General features: G+C 37.7%; 1 protein-coding gene across 11 annotated transcripts in view; it reads left to right on the top strand.

The window, feature by feature from the left end:
* The window catches only part of nrxn2a (neurexin 2a), a 286,021-nt gene that overhangs the window by 46,109 nt on the left and 221,146 nt on the right, over positions 1 to 18,766 (top strand). For 5 of the 11 annotated variants that reach the window (XM_056730656.1, XM_056730657.1, XM_056730664.1 and 2 more), the window contains 2 exons: positions 4,597 to 4,617; positions 14,025 to 14,054. The exons of 4 other annotated variants lie outside the window; for them this stretch is intronic. In XM_056730656.1, coding sequence (XP_056586634.1) covers positions 4,597 to 4,617; positions 14,025 to 14,054 — 51 coding nt within the window. Of the gene's footprint in view, positions 1 to 4,596; positions 4,618 to 14,024; positions 14,055 to 14,250; positions 14,290 to 18,766 lie in introns of all 11 variants that reach the window. 2 more of the 11 variants (XM_056730665.1, XM_056730658.1) reach the window with 2 other exon arrangements.

Below are 18,766 nucleotides of genomic sequence, written 5' to 3'. Positions count from 1 at the left end.
TTTGCAGCTTTAACACATACAGTAGAAACTGATGACCAAACAGACCTTTTACTAAAACGACGCGAAATGAGTTGTTAATTAGATGCTAGTGAGTGACTGTGATGCAGGTGAGATGTTAATTTATTTCGGTTTCCTTGTTAAATGAACATTACAGACCAAACATCAACAACAACCTGTTATATACTATGTGTAGCTGTTTGCAAAGATTCGTTTTCTAAATAAGTCTAGAATTAGGTGCAGTATTTCATCTACCCAAGATGCTTCATCATATTTGACAATTGTGTTCACACTGCAGGACCCAATTCAGATCAAGTAAGGGATTAGCATCACTCCACTAAATAGAGACAGATTACATGCCGCTCCACTTTTCAAACCGACAGGATGAGATCATGCTAATAACCCGCATGGTGTTAGCCTAGCGTGCTCGTTTAGCCACGGCGTGTCTGAGAAGCTCCAGCCGCTGTCACCATGTCAGCTCTCACGCTCGTGCTCATTTCATTACAATTCTCCAGGACTTTGTTGCCGTGACCAATTTGAGGGAGCCGAGGAGAGCACTTGTAAAGGTTAAAGCGGCCCTTGTGATTTATGGGCGGCTGACAGTTTTGCATGGCCTGATATCCAGAGCCAAGCAAGCAGCTCCCACAAACACAGTGTGATTAAGAGATTTACTGTCTCGCTTCAGGCAATCGAGCAGCATTTGCGCCGTGGGTTTTGTGTCGCCTTTTGTCCTGGCTTTTGTTGTACTTTTAACTCCACCTGCAAACATTGTCTTTGCACGCTAATGTGCTCAGAGACGGGCGTTTATATTGTGTATTCGTATATGAGACGTGTTCTAATTCAACTGGTAAACCTATGCTGAAATAAACCTGAATTCCTTTTTGGCGTCGAAAATGGGGTCAGCAGATAATAAATCAGCACTCTTTCTCTTGTGTGCACTTGTATATGCTAGTACGTCTCCATGGGTGCATAATGACAACTGATGGCAAAATAGGATCCATAAAGATTCCTCTTTAATTGGGCGTACGGTTCATTTCTATGGCTTGCTTTTTTAATAGATAAGAACCACATGGACGTAGACGTGCATTCTCATTAGCGCTGCAGAACGAGTATCATTGCCCTTCACCTTTAAGAGCTGCAAACAGCCCTGCTCACAGCTACTTTTTCTCATTACCACAATGGCAACGATGATCTGACTCACCCTCCACGACCAGACCATCCAGCTCCACACAAGCTCCACCTTGCAAGTCTTTGACTTTTTCACTGACTCCCATTATTTCACACTAAAGACTATATCATGCTTCGCCTGGCCTGGTGCTCGCCCGTGTCTGTCCTGTGTCTCAATTACGCCATTAAATTCACATATGTCCTTTTGGAAAACTTGACTTTTATTGAGCATCATATATGCAAAAGCCACGAGGCATTATTATAGATTTTCCAAGTTTGATTAGAAATTATTTTTGATGATATCAAATATTTCAGTCAAAAGCTTAAGATCACTTATTAAAGGGGGTTCAACGTATGCGTTTTAAATCATCCATTATATTTTAATTTCATAATGATAGAAATCGACATGTTTGCACAACTATATTTCGGTCTCCTTCAGATCAAAAGTTTTAAAGATCACAAGGAACATTTCATGTGATGCTAAAAACTTGACCGATGCTGTATGTTGTCTTTGATGTTAAATGCGGTTGTTGACAATGCTTCATATACTGCTGTAGGGAGAAACAATCGCATGTAACTGAACATTGCACACATTTACCTGTTTTTAGTTAACTTGATGTCTCATTTTCACGCTGAATTTACTGCATTCACAGCAATCTTGTTATAAGCTGTAATGAAGTTTGATGTATGGAGTTTGAGGAATGTATTTATAAAATCAGAGAAGTGTGAGTTGTTAACCATATCCACGCTGACTATAAAGTAGCTTTCTTTTCTGTCACATAATCTTACTATTAGCTCCACATATGCTCATGTTGGTTAGATGAAAATGAAAATAGGATCAACAAGGTAACATCACAAACAATAATGCAAGTAAAAATAGGAAGGACCACGGCTATACTGGCCATTTCGGTTCTGCAGCCATTGCCTCAGGCTTATGTTTGATTGCAAATTGCTTTTTGTCTGTGATCTTTTCCAAACCTAGTGAGCTAATTATGAAAGCAGCATTTTACAACACAAACGTGCACCCTGTGGTAGGAAACTTCATTATGCCTGTCATGATCCTGCCTCACCTTGTCATGATTTTCTAGTCTTGTGGCAGGGTCATGACAGTCCCACGTGTTTTGTTTGGAAGCACATGATTGTTGTTTGTTTACGATGGTCATGCATTCCCAGCTCGTCTTTGACCCCGCCCACCTCGTTTCCTCGTTTAGCTTCCCATCAGTGTTTCATTCCCCTCACCTGCCCAGTGTTAATTCACCCCTTGTTAGTTCCCCTTGTGTTTGCTGTCCTGTGCTAGATCGTTTTGCTGTGTTGCCTTGTTGTTACCTTGCTAGGTCGGATTACCTTGTCTCGTTGAATTCCTTGCCGCTTGCCTCTTGTCGTGTATATTATATAGCAGTCATCCTCAACAGGCGACCGCATTCCGGATCCAAAACCTTTGCTTCATTCTATCCGGACCACAAGACATAGCCTAATAATTCCTTTAAAGCTTTTGACTACTTTGGTTGCTTAAATTGAGCTTGGATTGATTTTTAAACAACAAAAATCAAAGATTCATTTCAAGCATTAATTTCACTAAGATTTTTGTATTATTCAGTCAAAATTTAAGATATTGTTATATTTTCACAGAATATTCCGTAGGATGATAACAAACTATATTCAAATATTAGCTCTTGTACTGCAACTCTTCAGCGCCTCACTGGACTGATAATGAAACAACACCCACTTTATAGCGTAATGCCACAACTGTAGTTACACATAACAGCATGTTGACACAATACACGCAGTGTTTTTTGTGAAGACAGTAAGACTCCAAACATCATTTCGGCGAGAGACTGAGGCGGCACGAAATTTGATGGAGGCAGCCTCCTCCAATATTTCTATGCAGAAAAAACCTTGATTATTCAAAGTGACTAGTAGTGCATTTACTGTAAGTTGCAGCATACATTAGTTTGTTGAAATCACACCCATAATCTTTCCAGTGTAGCCAGGAAGCAGTAAGGGAGCTTATAGGATCTACACTTTTAAAAATAAAGGTGCTTCACGATGCCATAAAACATTGTTTTTTAAGTTTTAAGGGGTTCCCAGAAATTGTAAATTGAAACATTATTAAAAAATATTACTACTATGTCATTTTTAAGTGTTCAAATGTATTTAATAGTGTTCTGAGAAAGCTGTGTTTAAATAATATTGCCTTCATGCATATGGTGCAGAATTTTCTTTATTAAGCTGTCATGAAAATTCAACTATGAATTATTAACTATAAATGTCAAAGCAGTAAAATAAATAGAAAATGTTTCTCTTCCAGTTAATAAATTCAACATTACAAGAATATCACGCTAATGTATCTAACATCAGTTTCTTCGTACATACAAATATATAGATGGATATGTATTTCCAGAAGGGGGTCCTTCACCAAAGGTGGACAGTTTGAAGACCCCTGCCATAGAAAAACGCTTTTCAGCTGGATTGTTCCATGAAAACAAAAGAGTATAACATTTCTTTAGACTATTAAAAAGAAATAAGTGGTTGGAGTAAATTGTTCTTTGAGGAACCAAACATATTATTTCTAAGGTACCACTGTGAAGTACCTTTTGTTGAAATCCTACTAAACCCTACTAAATACAGTAATTCACTTTACTGTAGATTCATGAGCTATTGTTTATAGCTGTAATCATTGTTTCTGAGAGAGTGGCACTGAAACTTATCCCATGAGTCCAATCATCCAGTCTTCTATATCTGAAGTGATGGCAAAAGAATTTGAATGTGTAACTTGATTTATGATTCGAACAAGTGGTGCACAAAGTCTGATCATGTTATAGGTTGACTGAGAGTACTGTAAACTTCTCAGCGATGCAATTATGAGCTTTTCTAAAACATTTCCAACTACTTACTGCATTGCTGAAGTATTATATATTATTCCACATGCCCATAAACATGTAATTTATGCTTTAAAGCATTTTTATTTTTCCAACTGCTTGTCTGTCCTCCAAGACATTTATTTTACTGTTTATTTTTGTCAATGATGTCAGTCCTATTTTCAATGTGGGAGTAAATGTGACTTAAAAGCTTTTGGGATTACAAGTAGTTTTACATGCTTTTATTCAATTATATTATAGTAGTATATTTTCATAATAATACTTTGCTTTATTTGCTGCATAATATTTGTCATCGAATTGGTTTTCCATTAACTCATAATAGTCAGTAAGATTTGACATTCAAACCACCTTTACTTATTTAAATAGCAGACATAACCTCAAACCTCAGCAAGTTATGTTGTGTGAGTCTTTATGTAATAATAATTGCCAGGTGAGTCTATCAACAGCAATGACATTTGGTCTGCTCTTCTCTTCAGTTTTAGTCTGAATTAAAAAAACAGTCTCTGCTTTTGCTGATTGATTTATTTTTCTCTCTTTCTCTTCCCTTGTGCAGCTCTCCAGCAAGTTCTGGGAGGTAAGACCAACGATTCCTCTTTTTACATATCTGATATGTAATTGCTGATAGCCATTGCATTATATACTGTGCGTGTGGCATAATTCTTCCACTGCTTGTAAAGGCATTGTCAGTTTGTACTGCAGTTCTGCTGACTGACTGAAGTCGGACTAAAATGATAGCGTGAACAAGACTAAGCTGGATCGGTGAATTCGCAGTGCACCTGAGCAATAGCCCTGTGTGTGCCGGCTGATGTTTGTTGCAGGTCTGGTTATGTTTGGGGGGGTTTTATAATCAGAGTTTAACAGTGAGATTGGTCTCTCCAGTTGTCTCGGGCCGGAGGCTCAAGGCTTTGGCCCTGCAGCTTGAAATGATCACTGAATTAGATCTGCTGAATTAGCCTGAGTAAGTGTAACCAAGGCCAGGATTAAAGCAGCTGGCAGTGGTCATGCAAAAGCGCTCTGCAATATACAGCTCATGGGGAAGATAAATTGAACTTTGCAGTCGGGGTGAGAAGAGCGTATGAGATCCTGCGAGGCTTGACTCTCTACTACTCGCAGGCAAGTTCGTTAATGTCGGGGAAAGGCACAAGAATGCATGGTTTTTTCCTCACTGCGTCTTTTAAAATAATACATAAACGCTGTAGTTTGCTATGTTCAGCCTGTGGCTTTTTGGTTTCAAGGACCTCTGTGTTTTTGCGTTGGATGGACAGGTATTGTATTGGGCTCGGTGGTAAATTAATAAACTCAATTTTTATTGTCAAAGATGTTGAGAAAAAATGTCTGTCTGACTTATAGATCCAAGACACCTGGGTAATTTGTGATGTCTTAGTTTTCACCTTGGAGCTGAAGTTTGGGTCTGAAAATGATGGCATACTTGAATTATTAAACAGGTTTGATAAAAGCATTGTTAACAGATGAACCCAGAAAAAGCCTGGTTGCTTTTTTTGTCTACTAAATACCTTCATTCCAAAGAGAAGAGATGTCTGGAAAAACAGACTCCATTTTGTTGTGGAAATAGTCCGCACCATATGAAGGAATAGTTCACATAAAAATGAAAATACTGTTAATATGTACCGAGCCAGATGTATATGTATTTTTATTAAACCGAAAAAGAGATTTGAAGAATCATCACACAGCTGGATAGAGTCAGAGTCACTGGATAAGTTTCGTCTATGAATCTGACTAATCCGGTTCTTGAGTTTAACTCACTGATTCAATGATTCGGTCATTGATCTACTTGTCAAGTTAACAGCTCACTGGAGGGGAAAATCACACAAAGCTCTGTGTGCTTTAAAGGACTTGCACTTCATTGCATGGGCAGCTTAAGCTTGTGCTTTTCGAAGATTTCGCAGATTTGTTAACTACTAAAACTGTTGTTATTTAGACCTGAGCTGCTTGAAAATTCACTTTATATGTTCAGAGAAAAAGCATGTTACATCAGGGCGAACAAATACTAACGGCAGTTTTTTTTCATTTTTGGGCGCACTATTCCTTTGAATTGTACTCTCGGCATCATCTATAATGTTATGAAAGGCCTGTGATCACTGGCAGTCTCTGTATTGTGTTAATTTTGTGGGGTTTGAAACAGAAAGAGGTTATCCGAGAGGCCACATTGACACTCGTGGATGACACAGGCCTTTCTTTAGAAGATGTGCTTCAGCCTAGACTTTTATTCCTCCTTGAATTCCCTTGTGAAGCATTCAAACGCTATGCTGCACTAACATCAAATGGCAAGAATTGGACAGGGATGTGCCTTCTTACGAAATGCTTGTGTCTTTATTGGATTAAAGCTTTCATACAATGTCAGCACTTTGTTTCCAGCGCAGAATGCTTGAAACAAAGATGACACTCATTTTAGGGAACGCAATACACAGAGTTAGTTGTAATGGGACATTTTAATACTAGATGTAGGTTTCCCATTAGTTCGTACATCATTTAAATTCCGTCACATGAAAATTCTGAGTAGGTAAATATACGGTACATGTGAGAATCCTATATTATATATTATTTAAATATAATTTATTTTATATATGTGGCTAAATTGGCTCAAATTAGTTGACTTGAGAGTGATATTTTTGGGAAATGCAAATCTATACAATTCTAAAATCTAATTAGATGACTTACAGTCAGTGATGTGTAAAGTTCCTTAAAGCAATACTTGATTAAAATCTTGCCAGAGAATTACTTCGGTAGAAGTGAAAGTAACCTTTTAGAATAATACTTAGTAAAAGTCTTAAAGTAGTAGATAAATATTGTACTTAAGTATCAAAATAACTTTTTATATTAAATCTACTAAGTATTTAAAGTCAATTTGAAGCAGACATTGTTAATAAATATAAAATGGTGGAAATTTACAACATCTTGAAAAATTGCTAAACTAAATACAAGTTCAGAAACCACATCTCTGTTACTTACTTTATAAATTATGACTTTATGAAAGGATAGTTCCCTCCCACCCCAATATATCCCTCCAAGAGAACAACTTGGAACAAAATCAGAACAAATCTGTCTGGCCCTTACTTCTTTGTTTCCTTGCACTTCCCTTACAGTTAAAAACACAGTAACTTGATCATTCATTGAAACTCAAAAATGTGCTGTTTATCTTTAAAAGAAGCAGCACATTAAAACATTGTGTTGAAATTAACCGCAGAGAGCACGTTTTCCACTTTCACATTGGATGTAGTGAAGTAAAAGTAAAAGTCTGCAGAAATATAAAGACTAAAGATTAAAAGTCTAGTTTGGATTTTGATAGAATCATTCAAAATAATCAAGTGATATTTCCAAATATTCCTGTAACAATGGTTTGGAATATTCTTAATGTAACTAGAATATCAATGATTGGCTTGAGATTATCAAAATGAAGTCATTGTGAGGTAAAACGTTGCACTACTTCCAAATAAATGACAATTTGAAGACATGCAAGACTTCAGATCCATGCAGATTTGGTTACTTTTTGCGTTTCGGATTTAAGATTTGTCGGCTCATGTGTAGGGCTGTAAAGGTGCCTTATTTAGCCGTCTGCACTCTGATGTTTATCCTAGGCTCCGGGATGTTCTCAGGCAGATCAGACTTCTGCTTCCATCTCTGGAGAAAACAGCTCTTATGTCATTGCTGCTCACTTCTATGCTAATCTCAAGCACAGGAGCGTAATCCAAGTCTCAGTTTATACATTTAAATTTGCTTACACTTTTTGCTGATTTAAGGCAATGTAGACTAGAGCAAGACTGACCACAGTTACCGGGACTGGTGGCGTCCTGTGAGAGCAGAGCAAGATGTGAGAGTCTCAAAAGATGGGCACAGCTGAAACGGCCCTACCCCGTCCGTCTCCGTACCTCAGTGACCTTCACATAATCCTCCCTCTGAAGAAAAACTTCCAGGAGTTTTAGCGAAGAGCAAACTAATCCCCTCTCAGCATATGCTGAGGTTTCTCATTCAGTGCCGTGCAGGAGTTAATCAGAGAAGATCTGTTTTGATATGCAGAAGATAGAGACTCGGTTATGGCTTTGAATTTTATATAGCGAGCATTTGCAAAGCAAAGCTTGCTGCCACTAGCAGCTCATGGACCGCTGAGAGATGCTGTGAATTGCGATCGCTGGTGGTTTTCTGTTTTTATAATCTTTACTTATGTGTGGAGATTAGGAGTGGGAATCAGCAGTTTAGCGCATAGGTGTCTAAACCTGTGAGGGAAGGTGATCTTTCACTCACTTGTAGTGTCACATTAATCTGCACTGGGCTTTGCACAGTTGTGTTATATGCTAGATCTGAGTTAGGATTTTAGTTGAATAGAAAAACTGTATTTTAAGTTAAAGGGATACTCCACCCCAAAATGAAAATTGTGTTTTATTAAACCTTTGTACATTTCTTGTTCTGTTGAACACAAAGAAAGATATTTGGAAAAATGTTAGCAATTGACATTTATGGGACATCATTGACTACCGTAGTAGAAAAAAATCTAAATAAGGGATGCGTGATAAATTATCGGCCATATCGGTATCGGACGATAAATGGTCATTTTTAATGTTATCGGTATCAGCCGATATTAACATTTAGGCCTATAAATTATGAACTATTTTCTCTGGTTAAACCACTTAAGCTGCACACTACTCACAGTTAAATCCCACTACAGCACTATCTTTCGGTCATGATCATTCACTTACTGTTATTAGCCAAACATTGTTGATGTAGGTAGGTGCAGTATAGTATGTAGATATTTATAAATGTGTACATTTTAAAGGCAAAGCATTTTGTGTAAAGCTGATTGCTCTCTGAATGCTTTCTGTCTTGAGACCTGTTAGACTCGTGGCTATTATCTGGGTTGCTCTGGAAGAACATCTATAATTTGTTTATTAACTAAACATTATACCAGAAAAGTTTTAAAGTTAAATAATCTTTTAACTAGTGCTAAGAAGGCTTGGTACACGATTTTCTGGGAGAAAAATAGATTTAATGGTTACTTTGTTTTCTGCAGTAAATGTTTTCAAATAAAGCAGTTGTCCACTTTTTGCCTTTTGTTTTCAGTCTCAGAAAATGTTATATTAATATTTAGATTCTGTATATTGGCCAATACATTGATTATTGGCTTCCATTGTTAAAGAATTATCAGTTATCGGCCAAAATGTACATATCGGTGCGTCCCTAATAAAAATGGTAGTTAAAGGTGCCCAGAACTGTTTGCTTTTTTCTAAATTCTTCAGAATATATCCGTGATCAACAGAACATAAAATATCAAAAGCATTTTTCCTAATATGCTCATCAATGGCCAAGAACTGTTTGGCTACAGACATTCTTCCAAATATCTTTCTCTATGTTCATCAGAACAAAGAAATGTATACAGTAATGCCAGTAAAAGTATTCCTTTAAAGCCTCCTCACAGACCTACTCTGAATGGTGGTCAGTTTCCTTTACATTTATATTTACTTAAAATATATAAGGGCTTATCACAATTTATCGATTCCAAAATAAATATCTGTGTAATACAGTAAATATATGTTTGTGTGCCGTGTATATTTATATGTTTATATAAATGCATTTGAATATTTAAAATGTATGCATTTATATTGAAATATCCTTTATATTATGTATGTATTAACTAGTTTTTCTTAAATATTGTATGTATTCATGATTAATCGATTTGACAGCCCTTATATTTTTAAGGTAAATATAAATAGACATTTTTTATATTTGCGTTGTTCACAAACCGTACATGTGTCCTACGGTGTGTCAACAAAAATGTACAAAAGCTAACAATGAAAATAAATCTCTCTTATGCTGTTTGATTTTATAAATATTAATAATATAAATAATACATAATAACAGTTTATTTTCAATTTTTTACCGTCACGCTATATGACACATGTATGGTTACCCATTTGTATGTTTTTATTTGTATATCGCTGGTGTATCATGAGATACATATTTATTAATATTGAATAACTCCGTCTTCCACACCCTAGTATTTTAGATAAAGCTTTGCTCTGTCACACTGCATGCAGGCATCGTAATTTTGTCATGCATACTTATGATTGATTTTGGGGTAAAATTGTGATGGTTGTTTCCACAGCAACGTACAGTCCTGTAGGCATCGGCCAAAGCGTGTGTGAGCCCATCCTTTATTTACCTTTCTGTTCAGATGAAAAACATTATAAACAGCAAAGGCAATGTTTTATATTTTAAATGATAAAAACAATTATATTTAACATTTTTGTATTGACCAAGTCTTGCATATGAAATCACCCCATGCTTTTCGCTATATTCATTTTACGTGCTGAAACAAATATTGTAATGGTAACTCGTTCAGCTCAACACGCTGTTTTGATTGCCTTGCATGAATTGTCTTTTATTCTCTTCTGTTTTTCCAGCATGTGGTTCAATACTCACCGGCCATTTAAAAATATCTCCCTCTTCCAGAAACAATTTGCGAGCTGCAGATTTTTATGGAAGGAGTATTGACTCATTACATTTGAACAAGATAAACACTCCACAAACACTTTCATCCAGATTATAGCATGTTTGTTGCGGGAGGACAATGGCCAGGTGGAAGCGAAAGGCCATGATAACAGCACAGAAAAGAAGCTCAAGTGAGGAGGAGAAGCAGACAGAAAGGAGCGGATGGGAGTGGGTTAGTTGCACGGGTAACATCATACTAAGGGAGACACAGGAGCCTGTTGCTATGCCAACGCAGATGGGCCACCGCATTTCAATGCAGACGTCCGCAGCAGGCCTCTCTACGTCAGACAGCGCTGTGGAAATTATGTAGCGCATTAGCATTCTCGGAAAATAAATGTTTACACGCAGCATAAGTTTGCTTTAAAATGCCAGCACCTCTGGGCTAAGGTTGCTCAGCCCCTTGATCTGCGCAGTAGGTGCACATTCCCTCTACCTGTTTCATATTCAAATGCGCATCATTGAGAGGAAAGTGGGACTTCTCAGCAAGCCATTACTGTCTGACGTTCTATCTCTTGGTTATATTAGCTGAATAAATCGTCTCCTTCACAAATTGAAGAGTGAAAGAAAAATTGATGGTTGTGGGAGGCCGAGTGCTCAACGAAAGCGCTTAATGTTAAAAATCCTCAATGCAAAGCAGCACGGCATTACACCGTCATAGAAGTATGAGACCGAAATCAATGAATATTTAATGATTATTTCTGGCTGTGTGCTTGTTCCTTTTAGTTAAGGCTGTTGAGCAAGAAATATGATTGTAAACACAGTGTAAATGCCTCCATTTCACAGCAGAGCAGCTCCGCAACCTTTTCTCCGTGCCCAACGTTGTTTCAACATTTGTTAACAAGGTGTGTTGCACTTTAATTCTCGGGCGGTTGCGTGCTCCCTCGCTGTCTGTTGATGCAGTTGGTGCTTTCAATTCACTCCATTACTTCCCAGTTTGTCGGTAATTTCATCTTCATTTTTCAAATTTGAGAAGTCGCTGTGGCATGAACTGTTATATGAAACAGATGTGACACTTGACTAGTGACAGACAGAATCATGGGAGATGCGCTTTTATGGGCTTTTGTGACTGAATTAGAATGAATGAGGCGAAAGAATGCCATTTCAGGTGGGAAAGATACGCTAAAACAGATGCCGGGAAAGTCATGATATGAGGTCATTTATGAATAAAGCAACTTCTTTTTATGTGTCTGAAAGTGTGAGAGGCCCATCAATGATGGATGATTTCAAAGGTGATGCTCTTAGCGGATGGGCATCGTAACACGAGGTGTCACTTCACCGGACCAGGTAACTACTGAGTCTGACCACTGATAGGTGGATAAGAGACTGATAGCTCAGCATGTGGTTGATTCTCACGGAATCTTGGCTTCTGTGATGTGAAAGAAGATCAACAAATGGCCTTTTTTGGCATTAAAAGCAAGGTCTGTCATGTTTATATGCATTCATTTGAAACTTTACCACATTTTAGAACATCATTTTCAAAATAAGACCTTAAAAATGTCATTAACATAACTCCCTAATGTTTTTACTTTCATAGCTTGTTTTGCTAAGAAGTCATGATGTCTAAGCAACTTTTTATTCACAAACATAATTAGATATTTATTAAGTATATTGTCATAGTGTAAAACATTATTAATATATTTTTTTAAGTGGAAACCTACCCATTATGGTCATGATAATCAATATTCTCATGTAAACAGAGAATATTACAATTCTTTACTTGTAGAAATATGAAAAAAGACCCATGTGTCGCTTTTTCTGACTTCAATTGAAAACCAAAAACTTTTTTTTAGCATCTTGGCATGAAGTATTACCACTTAGGTTCGTATTAGAGGCGTATTAAATGTTGAATTATCTAAGTTAGGGAAGGTCATTTTCACATCCCAGAGCTGCTAATTGTTAAAAAGCCTTTGTAGCAGCTTTGCAAAGTGCAGATATTTCTATCATTGTTCTTTCCTTAGATCCCGTCTCTGTTTATCACTGTTTACCGTTCCCCTGTGATTTTTTTTAAAGGCTCGGCACAACGTTGCTCTTTCGCCGCTCTCAGGAACAAACTACTTTTTATCATCTCCGTCCTTTCATTGCGATTCTTATGAAATGGGCTACACAATGACTAGTAACTCCCTGTTACAATGATCCATTCTCCAGCCGTCTTATCTCGGTAATAGAGTGCAATGCCGGCCGATGACGTTACCGCGGTAATTGTCAGGAAATCGCACAGGAACATCGGCGAGAACAATGCCGCCGTAACTCTCCTCACTATAATCACAGTTTCTTTGTTTCACAGTAATGAAATGCATGTGCAATGAGAGCTCAAACACGGGCCTGTCTCTTTAAATATGAAATTGTTTTGCCATCGGGCTCCTCGGAGGGACATTTCGGAATTTAGAGTAAATGTTCTTCCTTTTCAATTAAATATGCCTCGAATGCACTTCAGTTCACCGGAGAACATTCAGCTAATTTGACACAATCTGTGCGATTCCTAAAGGTAATCATGTTCTCTGTAAGATGAAATAAGTAAATGTGTAAATGGAGTGCTTTTTCAATATTGTGCTTCCTCATGCATGAGCTGTTGGTCAAATACCTCCGGTCTGCTTTGCTTTCAAGGTAACGCCTCTAAAATACTAAATCAGACGTGGCGGTTTGCTGGATGACTGGCTGTGACTTTGTTGGCCCTCGTCTGGGTTTGCAAAGCAATATCTGATTGTCTTCAGAATTTCTGCTCGGCTCTCTATCACATTAGTGGGAGTAAATACGGCAACTGCAGCGTGATTACAAGAACGCAAACCGCCGGATAATGGCTCCCGCTTTGGTGTCTGTAATTGATTGGTATTGAGCTGTCAAGCAGCATGCATTATAACAGCGCTGAAATTCAGGCCTGTCTGTTAGCAAGCCGATCGGCTGTCTCGGACGGGTTACCTACAGCAGCCAGCTTTGCAGAATTGATCTTGGGTCCTGCCGGCTTTTATGAGACATGCCCTCGGTGCTTTTCTATCTCTCTGTGCTGTTTTATGAGACTGTGGCTTTCAAATGCAACATTTATGGTTGTTACTGCTATAGTAATAAAACGTATGATCTAAGGAATGCTATCTGCCAAACACTGAATATGTGCTCCATTCGGAGAAAAAGCATTTTTTTGTTAGCAAGTGCCTTTCTGGCGCTTGTGCCAATTGAAATGCTTTTTTCCTCCCCCTCTCCCTTTCCTCTCCTCTTCTCTCCTCTCCTCTCCTCTCCTCTCTTCTCCTCTCCTCTCCTCTCCTCTCCCCCCAACACCTCCTATTGCCCTCCCCTGAAGAAGTGTGTGTGTTTATTTTACCTTCCTTTTTTTTTTTTGGTTTCCTTTGAATTTGGCATCCGTGTTTGCCTCAGGATGTCTGTCACAAACTGCAGTCAAACGTTGTGACAATGCTTTTCGTTTCCGCCCGTGCCTTTTTTATGACCCTCTTATTTCTTTTTCCTTTTTTCCTGTTTCTTTCCCTCAAGGTCTGGCGCACCTGACGTTAAAGAGCCAAGGTATGGGGCCCTTCCCGTTTTTTTTTTTATTTCTCCCTCTTTTTCGTACCTAACCCTTGCTTCCATTGAATCTAAAAACGAGGTCATTTGCCCCTTTTTCTTCCATTTCTTTGTCCCGTTGGTGACCCTTTCACCCCTTGCTATCTGTGTGTTCTTCATGTCCGTCTTCTCACCCCTGTCCTGTCCTCTGGCCCAGCCCCAGGAGCAGCTCCTCTGACGGCCATTCCAGCAGCAGGTAACGCTCTTATGCTCTCCCTCACATGTTTGTTTTGGTCCTTGTGTCGTGCGGTAGCAAACCGTACCCAGAATGCACAGAGCCAGAGCTCTGCTGTCATTCTAGCTGTTTGGCTGTTGATCAAATAAAAGTAAATAGTTAGGCATGTTCTTGCTTTTATTTCTGTATTTCCACTTGATTATTACGGGTGTGTGCTTGAAATGCAAAAAATGTACCGTTTGAAACATTCCTTGTCTTCTTTCAGCCAAAGCGTCTCATTGTAGCGCTTGATAACTGTCATTACACTATCTATTATACACTTCACATTCCTTTATCAGCGTGTACTCAGAATTGCAGTGTAGTCAGGGTAAGCTTTAAAACTGCAATTATTTTTATAAGGGTGGCCTAGCGTGGCACGGCTTAAAACGCAAAAACACTTCAGTCAGACTTATTTATCTAGCGAGTTTAGACGCCGCGCCCTCCTCGCCTGCCGCAATAACAGAAGGCAGCTTGATTCCGTAACCGACCTGTCAATCTTAATTACTTCCAGTGATTACAGGCGTGTGTGAGATAAGCAAAGTTCCCCTAATTGCGTGATTTGCTAATGAATGGTTCATGAAACTCGTACAAAGATGTATGTCTTCATCAGAACACTCCGCTTACTAGAGTACATTGTCATCCGATCTGACACAAGATTTAGAAGAGGACGTGTTGTATGTTTCAGACAGGATAAACGTTTCTGGGTCGAAACTGAATTTGTAATATGTTGGCTCGACACTAACACAAACATGTTGTAATGCCTTTTTTTATTTCATTCTCATTTTTAAATACAAATTCCAAACCTAGACAGCTTCACTAGGGATGGACATTTTTTTGTCTTGTTTACTTGGTTAGTCGACCGATATTCCATCTACGTTAATTTTCTTTTCAGCTATTTTTCAGCATCTCACTCATTATTGCATTATTGAGACCTTGTTACAAAAATGACAGGACGGCAACAAAGACTGTCTGCACAGTCAAGGAAGCTCAAAAAGCAGCACATTTATTCTTCCATCAGATTACCTTAATCATCTTAAAAAGCATGAACTGCTCTTTATTTTTGCTATGAATGCAAAAACTTTGTACTTTCAAAATACGGCGTGTCGTAAAATAATGGTCAAAAGTCCTGTCTACACTTTTAAAATCCTTTATCAGATACTGTGTTCTGTTCTATCTAGGTATGCTCCCTCGATCTCAAAAGTAGATCGCTTCTTAAGCATTTAAATGGCTTGAAATGTTATACATAGGCAGCAACACAGCGTACCGTAAAGTACTGTTCATTTGCATGTTGCTAAGCTAACAATGTGATGCTCTTGCACACTGGTTCTCAAACCTTTCCGTTGGAAGGCCCCCTTTGTGTTCATCACTTTGTGCCCCCCAAAAACGCACATTTTAATGAAACTTAAAGCTTAATCATTTATACAATGCTGGAACACCAATTCTTCTGTTTAGTGCTGTTTGATTGCACAACATTTATGATAAATGTCTATATTTCATAAAATGCCACAAAAACTGTTGCCGTAGGATCCATCTTGGGCCCCCCAGGGGTTCACGGCCCTCAGTTTGAGATCCACCACTCTAAGAAGAATAAAAGCGCTTATTTTCCAAAACAAGACGTAATTATGCTGCCTGCCTTAAAAAACAGAATCCGTCAGGAGAGCACCTAAATGTTCCTTAAAACTCAGACTACGCTCGGTATACTCTTAAGAAAAAGGTGTTGATGCCATAGAAGAACCTTTCGGTTCCATAAAGAAACTGTAACATCTGAAGAACCTGTTTCACAAAAGTTTCTCTGTGAGGAAAAAAGTAAGAGAGAGATGGCTGATTTGACTGTATGGTTCTTATATGGCATCGCTGTGAAGAACGTTTATTTTTAAGAGTGTAGGTTTTAAAGCCTAGCGATGGATTACAGTATGAGCATCTCTGTAGAACAGGCTCGCTGCCTACCTGGAGTAATTTGACCCCAGCTGTCGGCAAGTCCTTATATTATCCAGATGAACTGAGTTGCACTTCTTTTCAAAGGATTGGAGTGTTTCTTTGGACCTGGAGTAAGTTGAGGTCGAGACGAGAGATGAGAATCTCTCGGCAGATGAGAATTTTGTCCCTGTGGGCTCAGATGTGTAATGGAGACTTTTAATTATAGTGTGGGCGGGGGGAGTTCCACCCATCTTGTTACTTATTAGCTACTAATGAGTAATCTTGATTACTTGAAAGGATGCAGGACAGTAGTCGTCTTCAGAAGACTTTATTTTTGGACTGCACCTTTAAAAAAACAGTTCAAAATGACAATTATTTACCCACCCCATGTTGTTTTGAAGCAGTATGTATGCTGGACTTTTTTTCTCTTTGGAACACAAAAGGATAAAAAAATATTTTTCAAAAGAAAATCGGCATTATTAAATCAGCATTTTAGTTAAATATGAGTGCTTGACTAAAATAAATCTTTAATTATGAGTCCATGACAGAAAGACACTGCAAAATAACATTTCATAAGTGCGAAACTTGCTTTTTGGGGTTTGATATTTTAATAATAATTTATGTATAATGTTTGTTATATACAATTTTTTTTAACACTTTCTTGCATTAATTATGACAACCTCAGTCAAGATGTTGTTCTACTGTATGTGTTTTATTACTCTTAAAGGGACAATTCACCCTAAAATAAAGATTCTGTCATCATTTACTCTCACCCTCGAGTTGTTCCAAACCTTTATACATTTCTTTGTTCTGATAAACACAAGGAAAGATATTTGGAAGAACGCTTGTAACCAAACCGTTCTTGGCCCCCTTTAACTACACTGTAAAACTTTACTGTAGTTGTTTCAGCATGTTTGCCAGTAACTTACTGTAGATTGAATTACTACTTAATATACTTTCCAATTAGTACTGTTTTCAATTACTTTAATTAAACTAAAAACACTTTGACTTTTGAGACTCAAAAAGAGCAAGAAGGAATTAGCACAGCAACACTGCTTCCTAAGCATTTTTCTCCTGTTTTCTGTAAAAAATATTTTAAAACTTCTTAAATTATGATACATTTACATAACAAGAGCAGTGACCCATGTCTTGTTTTATGAAAGAAAAATATATAAACTACACTGTAAAAAACATGTCCATGTAAAAAAACTGATAAAGTACTGTCAGAAAATGACCAGTTAGTTTTCCTTAATGCTATAATGCAATTTAATGCCGTTCCAAAAATGTAAAATACAGGTAAAACAAGTGTAAAAATAAATATTATTTTTTAATATAGTTTATTGTGCCCTGTTTTTACAGATTTTAGTTAGTTTGTGCTTAAAACAAAACTGTTGTTTTGTCAAAACAATTACATCTACAGTAAGTTACCGGCAAACCTGCTGCGAAATTACAGCAAAGTTTTACTGCGTTCCATAGTAGGAAAAACTGCTTTTTAAATTGCTTTGTTCTTTTGAACACACAAGAAGATATTTTGAACAATGTAAGAAACAAAACAGTTGTGTGGCACTTTTGACTTCCATTGTCATTTTTCTTCTATGGTAGTCAATGAAGAGATAACTGTTTGGTTACAACAAACAATCCTCCAAATATCTTTCTCTGTGTTCAATAGAAAAAAAACAAATATGTAAAGATTTGAAACAAGTCAAGGGTGAGTAAATGATGACAGAATTTTAATTTTTTAATTTTAACCCTTTAATTTTTGCACATATTTTTTCACCGCACACTTGAATGGACATCTTAAAGTGGTGACAGTGTATAACAGGGGTATTCAATTTAAGTTCCAAAAGGTCCGGACAATATGTTTTTTGAAGATAAATAAATATTTGATCAATTTAGCCCAGTTCTATATACTATACTGTATGAATAATATTATCTTTTATCAGGCCATTTATTTTAGATTTTGATATCCACAGTGTGTATCTTTTGTAGGCTATGTGGCTTCAGGGGAATGCCCTCTTAATATAAGTCTGATCATTCATATTTGTACATAAAATAAACTACTGAAAACTGAAAATTTACAGACCATCGTTGACAGATTTTTTTTACCGGGGACAGAAAATCTGAAGGCCATCTATCATTTTGACGGATTTCAATAAGGGCAATTTTTTATTCCCCGTTTTGTCATTTCCTTTCATCATTGGAGCTTGATCTTAAGCTATTACCCAAGTACAGCCCTGAACACGATCACAAAGGGACGTGTGTTTCGCATTCTTTAGCTAACAATGCCTGGTCCATTTTGAATAACGCGCGCGGTCAGCCGAGTCTCGCGGTGCAGATGCATCCGTCACAGACCCCCGGCTTGGCGTGCACTCATATACACAAAGGCACGCAGAGGTTTACAGAGTTTTTCCTACAAAAAAGGGACTAACGTCTTTATGGTTAAACATTCATGACCAAACCGCAGCTTGTGAGTGAATACAAAACACACTGTATTACAAGCACCTGTCATTTTTACTGACTGGACTTATGAACAGAAACATTT

This window comes from Triplophysa dalaica, chromosome 19 (assembly GCF_015846415.1).
Source record: "Triplophysa dalaica isolate WHDGS20190420 chromosome 19, ASM1584641v1, whole genome shotgun sequence".
Taxonomy (NCBI): Eukaryota; Metazoa; Chordata; class Actinopteri; order Cypriniformes; family Nemacheilidae; genus Triplophysa; species Triplophysa dalaica.
Note: the sequence above shows the minus strand (reverse complement) of the source record. Positions and strands in the feature narration are given on the sequence as shown.